At 42.5% G+C, this 12988-nt stretch overlaps 1 protein-coding gene across 1 annotated transcript; it reads right to left on the bottom strand.

Moving 5' to 3' along the window:
- Positions 1-3096: 3096 nt before the first annotated feature.
- On the bottom strand, positions 3097-12445 carry SH2D1B (SH2 domain containing 1B). The gene is made up of 4 exons (XM_010178543.1): positions 12312-12445; positions 6909-6972; positions 4264-4432; positions 3097-3134 (listed from the first exon to the last, which is right to left on the bottom strand). The coding sequence occupies exons 1-4, from the start codon at positions 12443-12445 to the stop codon at positions 3097-3099; spliced, it is 405 nt and encodes a 134-aa protein (XP_010176845.1).
- Positions 12446-12988: the final 543 nt, after the last annotated feature.

Consider the following 12988-nt stretch of genomic DNA (forward strand, 5'->3'; position numbering starts at 1 on the left):
GGCGCGGGCCCCGGCGGAGCCGGCGCAACAGGGGGCCGCCTACAGGCAACGACACGGCTGAACCGGCCGAGGCCCCGGCGGCTCCAGAGCCCGCGCTGCGGCCGCCCAGGGCGATGACGGCGGAGAGGAACCAGCCGAAGGCAGGCTCCGAGAAGAGTCACCCGTGCCGTCAAGCCCAAGGGAAAACCACGGCCACCTCCACATTCCCGGCCGAGCCGCCCTGGGCCCGTGCGCCGCCACAGCTCTCACCTCCAGGCTGCGCTGCAGAAGCTCCGCGTTAGGCCCTGTCTTGGCGGCCCGGTACTGCGCGGCTGCCTGGAGCAGGGACTTCATAGAAGCCAAGGAATCCATGGCACCTCAGCTACAACCTCAGACAAACGAGAGAAAAACTAAACTCGTATCTCCCGCCGCCGCCGCCATTTGGATGGCGGGCGCCTACCCCGCGGGGCCTGACGGGAGGCAGCGCTTCCGCCGCCTGGCTCTAACGGGAATGGAAGCGGGGAGGGTCCCCACTGGGTGAGCCTCGGAGATGGAAAGCGGTGTGGCGTGGCTAGGGGAGCAAGGAGCAGGTACTCTGCTGGTACTCTGCTGCTTTACGCCCTGACGGAGAGCTGTGGGAAATGCAGGACATGTGGGCGCGTCCGGATTCAGGGCTCGCGTGCGGCCGTCCGCCGCCTGGCTCTAACGGGAATGGAAGCGGGGAGGGTCCCCACTGGGTGAGCCTCGGAGATGGAAAGCGGTGTGGCGTGGCTAGGGGAGCAAGGAGCAGGTACTCTGCTGGTACTCTGCTGCTTTACGCCCTGACGGAGAGCTGTGGGAAATGCAGGACATGTGGGCGCGTCCGGATTCAGGGCTCGCGTGCGGCCGAGGCGGTGGAGGAGTTTAGAGATACAGGAGGCTTTTCCTCAGAGGAGGTGGATGTGGCTGGACCGTGCTGAGTTGGGGCCGAGGCGCTGGCGAGAGGAAAAGGGAGCCGTGGGGATCGAACCCTGTGCTTAGCATTCTGCGACCTATCCGCTCCTCTGCCTTAGATCCTCCCCGCCGGGGGGCGCACAGCGCCACCTGCAGGCCTCACACCGCTCCGCGCCCCAGTGCTTTCCCCAGCGCCCTCACAGACCGCGCTGCTCCTCCCGCACATCTGAATGTTGAAAATCAGTTTCTTTTCATGCAGGGTCCTTGCTGCCTCAGTTAAGTTCTTTATTCTTTCCACGCTCTTCACTTCAGCTGACTTTCTCGTAGGCAACAAGTGAGATGTCACAGGAGCATGGGAATGGATGCACCTGTGGGTCTAGGTACAGCATGTGGAGCTGCAATCACTGCAGCGCTGTAAATCCAGATCCAAAGCAGCGCGCAGCATATTAACTAGAGAAAATCCCTGCTGAGAAGCACCACAGTCCAGCCCTTTGTGCCGGTTGGCTGTAATAGTCTGCTCAGCCATCAGGAATCACATGGTCCTGGTCGCGAGGCACGGGCTGGGATCCCTTGTCACTCGGGCTTTGCCGAAAAACCATCAGTGCGACTGACAAAATATGTGGGGGACTGCTGGGACTCTCATTTCAGAAAGCCTGCAGCGTTATGTCCCGTTAAAGACCAGGCTGCTGGAATCTCAGCAGCTGCTCAGGCTGGTAGACCTGATCACCAGGCAGGCTGCTGAATTCTGCAAGTAGACACATCAGTGTGTGTGCTTTTACATAGTAAGGGTTGCTTTTTTTTTTTCCTTCCCTCCTTTATCTCTCCAATAGTACAATTTTTCATGGACAACTACATTTTTTTTCAATTCGTGACTTTTGGACACTTACGTAAGCATTTTTGGCAATGCCAGAGTTAATTAATATTCTTAGTTTTTGTCTTCTTCAAGGTACAAGTACCAGTTGAGCCTGGCAACAGAAACTGTTTACTCTGTTAAATCCATAATGTGGTCCAAAGCTCTGAAAGATTTAAAAGTCCCTAAATAAACAGTGTTGTGAAATAAACATAGTAAGAAAGAAATCTAACTAAATCTAACTAGTATTAAACATAAAAATGCATAAATACTTTGTGAAAGATTTTAAACAAACACACAGTCAATACAAATGTCTTCCTCAAGACCCCAAACAGAGACGGAGTTGGTACTAGACATCGGCAGAATCAGGACATATGTTCCAGCTCTGGCTTGGGATGCTAGTTGCAGACCGCCTTCAGAACAAAATTGTATTTTAAATATTTGAAATCAGTGGTAAGATTAAAGCAAAATCTGACATTAAAAAAACCTATACATATTATAATACAGGGCTAATGGCAGTTGCAAATGAAATGTAGTAAGCATTCTCATATGTACAGTACCTATTAAAAAAAGGATGTGTTCATACCAACATGTGTGTATAACTTGCACTCCTCCAGAACCATTCATCAGTATTAAAAGTATTTCAAACCATTTTCATGTTGTTGGTTAATTCTTTATGGCATGGCTTTAACACAGCCTTTTTGTTTTAATTTAGATTATTCCAAACTACAGGACAATATTCGTATTCCTTGACATAGCTGAGACACTATCCACTTATCCAACAACAAACGTGAATCATGCACAAAGTAACAGTTGAGAGGTTTAACAGAGTTTAGAGGTCTTTCAGAGTTTAGAGGTTTTTAAGCATCCTATGATACCAACAGAGTTTTTGTTGTGCATGGTCTATATTGACACATCCCAGTTCTGCCATAAACTACTGCTTCATGCACATTCATTTATTGTATTTATATTGCTGCTTTCTAACAGATTGTTCATTTTAGCAGTAGACATCTTAGACAGTTTGCTGACTAAAAAACCAAAATACACATACATGTACTCAGATACCCTCCCTGCCAGTAGATGTATATGATGTATGCATGTGTCTGTTATAAAAAAATAATTATTTTGTTGCTGAGCAAAAATATATAGTAGCTTGTACTGAATCTGCTGGGAGAAAACACAGATGCTCTGACAGTCTGCAAAAGGAGGAGACTAATTCCAGAGGTACAGATCAACAACAGAGGATGCACAGCTGGCAGCCTTCCCCAGACAATCCATTGTGCTGTGGCTCAGCCCGAAAGGGCAGCTTCCCAGATCGTCAGGTTGCAGATCATTCAGGGTAAGACAGTGACGTATTCGCTGTCATCAATTTCTGTAAAGAAATCAATTAAAAAAGAGATGTTGTCATTGCAAATGGCTCCTTTGAAAGCCCATGTTAAGCAGGATGGCCTGTGGCCATGTTGCTGGGCAGGTATCAGTAACTCGATTTGGTTTCTCACTACTCTCTCTGCTATTGAAGGGCCAATGTTTAGGCCTTATGTCTTACGGACTGGGCCCTCTGGGTGCCCATTTGAAGGCAAAGCCTGCATTGTCTTTTCTGAGCCAGCAAGCTCTGTAAATTTCTGTGTTAAACAGTTGTATCCTCACGAGACTCCTTCTTCCTGAGAAACAGTCAGATGTTGGAAATCATCCATACTCAGTGAATCAGATTAGCAGCTGAGATAGCTATGACTATAGCATAACACACCCTTTCATTTCTAAATAAATACCCAACATACCTGGGACTTGTGAGCATAAATTAGCAGAACATCAACCAGAGTTTGAACTCTCTGGTTCCAAAGCTGTGATCCTGAGCACAAGGCTGTATGCTTCTTATTTTCAACATACAAACATAAAAAATTAGTCATGTTTTAATACAGACCACAACAAAGCACAAGCTGGATTACTTTGTTTTTGCCTTTGGTTTTTTTTGTGTGTGTGTTTTGTTCGTTTGGGGTTTTTTGTTTGTTTTTTTTTTGTTTTTTTTGTTGTTTTTTTTTTTTTTTTTTTTTTTTTTCCCCCCCCCCCCCCCCCCCCGTAGCATCTCAAAAATAACTGAGTTAGATTTTGGTATAAAAATAACTTTCAACCTGGAGAATGAAGGCAAAGCTCTCAGTGAAGTGCAGAAGCCTGACAGCTCGGCAGAACCACAATGGGTAAAACTGGTCCTCAGCCTTCCTGAGCCCAGAAGCATGAACAACCATGAAAGAATGAGCTGGGCAACATCATGCTTTGCCTTCTGTGTCTCTTGTAATTTTAACTTGTCAGTTTACAGTGGATGATAGTATGTAACCTATGAGCTGGGAATAACTGTTTTCCAGTGAAGGTAAGAGAGAAGGATGTTGAGCTTATGTTCTTGCAAGCAGGTCTCAGAGAGCACATAGCAACTATTCACCACAAACCTGTCAATACAGTTGTCTTAAAAAAACCCCAAACCACAAAGGCAGAGCTAAATATCTCACCATCATAAATGCCATCCTTTCCTGACTTGAACCTCTGGCTTCTTTGTGAGGCCTTTTGTTTCTTTACTGGGTAGCGGAGGTTTATTATTAGTCCTTGATTTGGCTTTTCATAAGTGTATATTAGGTCCTTTAACGTTCTGAAGATCTTATCTGGGACACCTTCAGTAGTCTGCAGGGAAAGGAAAAGAAAGATTGTTTGCAACTGCCCTTCACATAGAGTCCCAAAAATGAAAGGAGCAATGGGTTGCTTCTTGTTTACCAGGTATCTGTTTTGTAGACAGGTTTGGTGACACAATATTGTACTATCCTTAAAGCACTAGATGTAACCTCACTCACTATCTTTTTTTTGACAAAAGAACATCAGTTTAAAATATTGGCTCAGATTTGTGCTGCAGCAATCCACTACAGCAGAGTGTCAAAGAGTGACAGCATTACAGACTTCCCTCTGGTCTTAGAGCACAAGTTTAGGAATAACGTATTTAGTTCTCAAGTTGTTGGATTTCAACAGCTATGCGACAAGCAAAAGCCAAACGTTTTACAAATTATCAGCACTGTCAAGCAAAGGACATGTGCAGAGGCAGCAGACGTGTCTGAGGATCCATACAAAAATCCTTGGCACCAGCTTTCACTTTTAGGCAGAGGTTTATTATTTGTCCATCTTTGTGACTTGCATTGGAGACTCCTGAGGCCAAACACAGAGGATGGCACTCCTAAGTGGGGGAACAGCGTTCTCACAAACTGTTTTTTAATGTGTGGGTTCAACAGCTGGACTGAACTGCTTCCACAGCACAGCCCCCCAGTGATCTGTACAGAGACTTTGCAATGCTGGTGACTTCAGGACAGTGACAGACAGTAAGCACATTAAGCAGCTTCAATCACATTTTGATCACAGCGAGAGTCCTACTACTAGTCATTAAAAGTGAATGAGGCACTTTAGTTTTGCTTCATTTGCTAGCTAACAAAGAAACATGTCTTTATTTTCTTTGTTTTTCTGCATCTTTTATCTTCCCTTGAGCCCCGTATGGACTGAGTGCCACTGCCTCTGTGTACTGGGTTTGGCTGGAATGTAGTTAACTTTCTTTGTAGCAGCCTGTGTAGTGCTGTGTTTTGAATCTGTGACTAAAGCAGTGTTGATAACACACCCATGTTTTGGCTGTCACTTAAAGGTGCTTGCACAGCCCTGAGGTCTTCTCTTTTTCACACTCTGCTCACCCGGTGAGTAGGCTGGGGGTGTGCAAGACACTGGAAGGGGACCAAGCAGAACAGTAGACAGGAATTGACCAAAAGGCTATTCCATCCCATATGACACTGTGCTCAGCAATAAAAAGTCAGGGAAAGTGGGGATGTTTGTGGTTATGGCATTTGTCTTCTCAAATAACCATTATGCATGCTGAGGCCCTGCTTTCTAGGAGATGGCTAAACATCTACCTCCCGATGGTAAGCAATGATGAAACTCCTCCTTTGCTTTGCTTGCATGCACAGATTTGCTTCACTGATTAAATTGTCTTTTATCTTGATCCAGGAGTTTCCTCACTTTTTCCCCCCACTCTTCCCCTCGCCCTGTCCTGCTGAGGGGGAGAGGGAGTGAGCAGCTGTGTGGGTGCTTAGCTGCTAGTCAGGGTCAACCTGCTGCAGGAAGTTTGTGGTCCTTAAAAAAGCCCCAACAACCTCCCTTCCACCATCAATACATTATGTCAGTCTATTATTTGAGTAAGCAAAACAAACTGACTTAAAAATTTGAAGAACAGAACTCTTTTTTCACATTCTTGGCAAAACCTTGCAAGGAAAATTGGGTTTGAAAAAAACTACCAGTGTTTGAGTTAGTATCTGCTGATAGGCATGACAGCAAACCCCACTAGCGTGGCTGTAGTTCAAAACAGATGATTTTTTTGTCAACAAACCATTCTTCTTCATTGGAAATTGTGTCTTTTGTACTCAGTCCAAACCACTAATAAGCAAGAAATTACCAGCATATGAGAGCTTGGTGTGTCCTTTATGGAGTGAATTCCTCATTCCACTTAAATGTCACGTAATTGTTGCCAGTCCTGTTGGCTGTCCTGCTACAAGCAGAGGAGTGAGCCAGCTTTTGAAGTGTGCTCTCACCTTGCCTAGGGATTGGATGGATACAGCTAGCTCTTGTGCTTATTCAAGCAATTAGCAGCATTATCTGGGGTCATCAGTTCAGGTGCCTCAGAATCGCACAGGATTATAGATAATCAAATCTTTAAATTAAAAAGTTCATTACAATATTCCAAATTCCTATAAGATGCTGGGTGCAATGGCAGAGCTTTCGAGTAGAAAAAGCTAATTAGGAACTGGAGCAAGAAATTGATAGACTTTTCTTCAATGCTATCAAAAAGAAGTGATCAAATCAGAAAGCAGATAGTCAACAGATAACAGATCCACTTAGGTTGCAAGGGAATTCTACAAAGATAATAGCTACTTTCTCTCTTTTGAGATCCCTTCCAACTCCTATCATTCTGTGATATTTCTGAGCTCATATATAGTAATAAGAATAACATTTAAAAAAATCAAGAAGAGAGAAGAACACATTTTCTAAGGTGATGTGTTCATGTATATTATTTTTTTAAATCAAGACAACGATCTTTAGTGCAATCTTTACAGATGAAATGAGATTTACTCACCTGTATTCTAAAATATCCTTGGTGTTCTCTGAAGATACGGTAAGTGTAGATGAGATCTTCAAAGCTGTGAAAAACATTGTTGTATACATTATGCTTTTTATCAACTGTCAGACCACTCCAACAGCTGATCTTGACAATCAGCTTTTGGTTTTGTTTGTTTGCTTGTATCTTAAACTGCAACACAATGAAAGACTAAAACCAAAGAAACAAATCTAAAGAAATGCCTGGTGCTAAATAGCATCAATTGTATATATATATGAGCTTTCAAAATTATTGAGATTCTCTAAATCATATGTTTAATTGTCTGCTAACTAAAAGTAGTCATGCATGTTGTTTTCTTAAGCCTCAGAAACCCAGATATTACTTTGCCATAACTTGCCAATTCAGATCTAACCCCTTCACAATGGTATGCGGATCTCAGTTTTTGAATGCTTGACTTTGGACAAAATTTATGGCTCTCTTTTTGCCCTGCAGAGTTAGGCCATGTAAATGTAGCTAAGAGTGTTGTGTTTAACCTGCAGACACTGTGCTTTGCTTAGCATAGAACTTGATAAAATACATCCAACTAGCTCATGTCCACATCAGCTAACTGCCGGAGCTTCCCTCCAGCTCCTTAGGTGCATTTCCTATGTACTACTATAACTCCAATAAAGTAGATCTGGTAAGTCAAAGCAGTGAAAATTCTTCAAGTTTATACATCCAGAAAGGGCTAGATGTCACTGAGAAATTCCATTACTCGTTCTGAGGCAGTAAAACACAAAATAGGCCCTGGAATTCCACTGCAGGTGCTATGTAAGTGAAGAGTCCTTGCTTCCATAGGGTGCCTAAGTCCTTGCTCACCACCAGCAGAATTGCTTCATGGCACTAGAAACTACTTTGTGCAAATGTCAACATGGGAATAAACTACAAGCAAAGGGCAGGCACACATGTCATTGAGAGCTGCGATATTTCCATCAGCAGTGAGGGGAAGGGGAGCAGCGACCTGGTCGACTTTCAGACTTTACACTGGGTTGGACTAATCATGAGACAACCTTTTCACAATGGAGAGGCAGTGCTAATATGTACCCGTCCTTCAGAAGTGGAGCTATAAGGAAGACCTAAATAGCTAAAAAGACAAAAGTGAGGTGCCTTTCTTTCCCTGAAGTTATAGTCTACGGTAAAATGGGCTGTCTTCCAACTAATTACCAGAACCATGAGAGAAGCAGTCACCTTTCAAATAACTGGTCTACAGCTGAGAACAAGGACAAAAGATTCAACTGAGATATGACACAAGACTGCAATGCTGTATGGAAAACAAGCACATTGGCGTGGAGTGGTGCTCTGAAAGATTGCCTTTGTGAATGTCTTCTATCATATTGATAGAACTTGGGAAGAATGTGAGGGGAGAGAAAGAGAGAAAGTAAACTATATTAATCTAAGTAGTGACAAAGAATGACTCTGTAGAAAACTTGCAGTTCACCTTTTGCATGAGATTTGCTGGCATTCCTCTGAAGAAGAGAACAGGTGAAGAGGTTGCCACAGCATACGTAAGAATATGAAGTCGCAGAATGTTTTTCATGTAATCCACATTCTTATGGCAGCTCATTGTGGCATCACAAATTCAAACTGTATTCCCCCCACATTGCCCCACACAGTGACCCCTTGAGCTGTCTGTACCTTCATGTATTCCATGTGTGACCATATACGACATTACTTCAACCTAGAATATGTTTGATTTAACCAGAGTATAGCTAGAGATTTATATGGTACTGGACATATACTCAAGAGCATGTATGATATTAGGAATATAACAGTGGTCTGAGTCTCTGACTCCTGCTGCCAAAAACAGACAAGGTGGTAGAAAGAAGAGACACCACATTTTTAACAAAGTGCAAGACTGGAAATGTCTGAAAACAGCAGTTAGTATTAAAGACATGAGAAGTTGCTCAGTAAAATTGAATAAGACAGAGGTAGAAAAGCAAAACTGAAGGGACCCTAGAGTTTGCAAAATGAGAGAACATTTCATATCTTCAAATACAAGATTACTCTAACCAGGGGTTTTCAAAGAACTTATGAACTAAATTCATAGGCCTTTATATAAGAGTAATTTGATTCCACAGACATCCCATCCTCTTATCTATCTTCTTATCCTCCTCATGTGTGACACTTCCTTAAACTTTATTTTGCAGTTGTATCACAAAAAGACTGTTGAATTCTTTGAGAGATATTAGTAGAAAATGGCCTCCAGTCACCAGCACTCAGAAAATGATGAATGACTTCACAGGTCCTACGTTTAACAAAATTATTCTTCCTTTGAATTACCCAGGGTTTTAGTTATTATGATTTTTAATAATATGCAGGTGTTTGAACACTCAGGCTACTGATGGTCTTGCATATATTTTGTCAACAGAAATAAAAGTTTTATCAAATACTGCAATGGCAGCTATTCAGAAAATGAACTGGAGATCATGACCATGATCAAAAAACGCAATATAGCTGCAAAGAAATAACTACCATAAATAAGCATGGGATGTGGACAGCAGTATCTGAAAACAAGTTCTTTTAACTAGTATTCACATTCATCAGAAGGATTTCAGCTGTAGCTACATGAGTTAAGCTGTCTTGGGAGAGAGGAGCTTAGGGTGAAAACCTGGCTCAGGGGTTTTGTGCATAAATGAATAGTTACTCTGGAAATAAACGACTTGATTCTGCAAAAAAAGTTACTACGGACTGAGATCAGGACAAGACTTCCAGTTGGAATAGATTTACTTTAATACAAAGAGTTGTATCACAGGGATGCATCTTCTGGTTTTTTTGTTTGTTTTGGTTTGGGTTTTTTTCCTCCTTGAGATACCTGTGGAAATTCACATGTTCCTGGCTTAAGAGTATTTTATAGATGTGGGTGTTATTTCTTTAAACATAGACATAGATGTGAGGAAAAAACCCCAACAAACAAAACTAAAAACAAAACACAGAAAACGATGTTTGAAGCTCATTCTTTACCTATCATCTAAATTTGGAAAGGTTACTGCTTGGATATTTTTTGGCTACTGTAACTTTTAAACATGAAAGTACCATTAAAATGGAAACTTCTGTTTCCACATTAATGACTAAGTGCTTAGCAAGAACTGCTAAGTACAAGTGCCTGGTCTGGACACAAGTGAAATCCAGTGGCAGAAAGGCAGGCTGAGAAAAGCTTTTTTGGGGAGATGCCATGATGAACCATTGGGAAAACAGAATCAGGAGCAGCAGGTCTGGACTGAGGCACTACCTGGGACAGCTTTATGCGAAAGCACTGCTGCTGTACAGTGGAGGAAGACGTATCAGCAGAGCTGGGCACCATGCCTGATCAAAAGATGCAAAATGGGAATACCCTTGCTGTCCTGTACCCCAATCAGTAGAGGACAAAAAGGTTGGTTGTGCTCTGTAGCAAGTGGATCAGTATCTCTGCCCATGGAGCTAATTCGAGGTGTGCACCAGTTTGTGCGCCAAACATGCTAGGTGCTAATCAATGTTTTAAGATGCACTGAGGGTTTCAGTGTTGATTGCTTCCAGCTTTAGGACAGCTTTCTTCTGCCTAGACAACCACTGTCAGACAGTCCAGTCTCTGAGGCAATTCTGAGCCAACATGCTATTACCATCCCATTTGCTATCTGAAGACAAACGTTGCTTTTACCTCTCAAGCCATTATCCATTATACCATTGCTGCCACCCCTGCAGTTTAACTATTACATTCGTTAATGCACAAGTTAAAGTCAAATACACCGAGCACTAAAGTTTTTAACAGTTTTTAACACGAAAAACACACAGAGGATAGCTGAAAGTCACACGCATTTTCATATACCTGCCCAGAACACTGTTGACAGACAAAAGCATGTCTGCAAGCTATCACAAGGTAGATCTGCTTTGCACTGGGGAAAAAAATAAAAGAGGGAAGAACAGGAAAGTGACTCTGTAAGTGTGGCACAAAGTCTAACCCTCATGTCAGCTTGCATCTGTCCATGACCTACTCCTTCTCTGGAGACATTCAAAACCCGCCTGGCCGCGTTCCTGTGTGACCTAGTCTAGGTGATCCTGCTCTGGCAGGGGGGTTGGACTGGATGATCCTTCGAGGTCCCTTCCAACTCCCGAAATTCTGTGATTCTGTGATACTCTGTAGACATCCTCTCTGCTACATCAGTAGTTCAAACTCATTGCAAGCACCTAAGCAGCCCTTCACTTCCTCATCTACCTCTGATGCATGAGATCTCAGCAGCCATCTTCCCATGTCAGGGACTAACATTGTCACTCTTTCTCGGTGCCAGGATCACCGTTTGTCCCTGCTGACAGGGTATGCATGCCCTTTCTGTTCCACACCCCCTGCCCTCCCTGCACCCCCTACGTTGTCTCCTTCCACACCATACTTAAAGCAGGTTCCCACAGCTCCCTCCGCGAGGGCTCTGTTTGTCCCAAACTTCCCAATTCTCTTTTTACTCTGCCATTTCGCAGACCTCCTTTCTTCTACCCACCAACACCACAGTATTCCATTTCCATATCCCTTTTTCTCACTTCTCTGTTTCAAAAGAAATACCTTCTTTTGATTATTGAGAAAAATATTTTCTGATATTTTTGAATTAATTAGATGTAGTGTTAAAAACTTTTCATGACACTCAAACACATCATCAAGAAAACTGTAAAACCTCATAGGGTCAAACAAAGACAGACTCAGGAGTTACTAATTCATAAACTTTGAAAACATTAGGAACAGTTCAATTACATATACGAAAAGTGTAAAACAGGCTTCTTGAAAGGGAAAGAAAAGTGCTATTCCCTACAGCAAAAGAAAATAATAAAATTTTAATTGTAGCAATTAAAATTAAAGATTAGAAGTAGTAATTTTCTATGCCCATCTTGTTCTTGGACCTGTCATGTTAATTCGATCTGTACATTATAGCTTTCTGTTTCAGCTTATGTTCTTAAATCAGATAAAATTCTTTTGAAGAATACAGCTAGACTTTAATCAGATAAAATGTCTATGAGGAAGGAACTATTTTGTAACACTCTGTGAGACTTTTCTGTATCCCAGCAGTGCTAAAATGCTATTTACTCATCATTACGGTGGCAGTAACTTTGACTAAGGCTCCTACTATATTTTGGCAGGCAAATCTATTTTCTCTGGGCTCCTCTTATTTTCTGCAGAGAGAGACCAGTATCAGCAGATTACAGTTAATCTATCCTCTATTGAATAAAATGTCTTTTGCAAATGTCACCCTCTCAGCACTCACTATAGAGGAAGCCTAAGGCAACTATCATTACTTGAATACACACACACCCTGCCTTGGAGTGTGTTAATGTTAGGGAAGAACTATTAATGTTAGAGAAGATGAACACTGGTCTTTGGAGCTATCTGAAAACTCATAAAAAACGTAGTATTAGAGTACTTACAAAACACAGAGACACAAAGCTCCTTCCATACTTTCACTCTCTCGTATTAAATAGCTACCATTCTTTCTGTTCTTTCCCAGCAGTTCTTCACAGGTTCTTTTTGTTATCTTTCCATGAAAAAATGGGAAATCCATGAGCAAAAGAAAACAAGGTCTCTTGTCTGTCAAAGCAATTCCAGAGAAAGCCAGGAGCCTTGCTTTAAAAGAAGACTTATTCCAAATGCAGCTGCCTGCAGACAACTGAAGTTGGAGGTGCTAGGTGTGTACACGAGGTCATCTGTGTTGTTATCACTGACCTGTCCGTCGTGAAGCTGGTTACCAGCCTGTGCTTACAGCTCGTGATGCAGTGAAGGCAGGAAATGGGAAATGGTTTGACTGCGCTGGCCACAGTCCACATCAGAAGGGAAAAGTGTTTTGTCACATTATATCAGCAGACATTTAAGTTGTGTATCTTGCTTCTAAGCTATGCAATAGCTCAGTTGAAACCTACCTGCAGTTATATTTTGAAGTTAATTTTTATATTTAAAGTGCCTCAAAGCCCTGCAAATAGGGTTCTTGCTCATAGTTTTGAAAAATGCTGTTTGGTTTGATTCCTTTCCTCACCAGATTTGCCTTGATTCCTTTCCTCACCAGATTTGCCTTCTAACAGTTATTCAGCTTTTTTTTTCTTTCTTCCCT

This window comes from Mesitornis unicolor, unplaced genomic scaffold, assembly GCF_000695765.1.
Source record: "Mesitornis unicolor isolate BGI_N332 unplaced genomic scaffold, ASM69576v1 scaffold7472, whole genome shotgun sequence".
Taxonomy (NCBI): Eukaryota; Metazoa; Chordata; class Aves; order Mesitornithiformes; family Mesitornithidae; genus Mesitornis; species Mesitornis unicolor.

Coding starts and splice junctions, on each gene's coding strand:
- SH2D1B (XM_010178543.1), bottom strand. CDS start 12,445: ATGGATTTCCCATTTTTTCATGGAAAGATAACAAAAAGAACCTGTGAA. Junction 4,433..6,908: donor AAGGATATTTTAGAATACAG/GTGAGTAAATCT, acceptor CTTTCCCTGCAG/ACTACTGAAGGTGTCCCAGA. Junction 3,135..4,263: donor AAAGGATGGCATTTATGATG/GTGAGATATTTA, acceptor ATTTCTTTACAG/AAATTGATGACAGCGAATAC.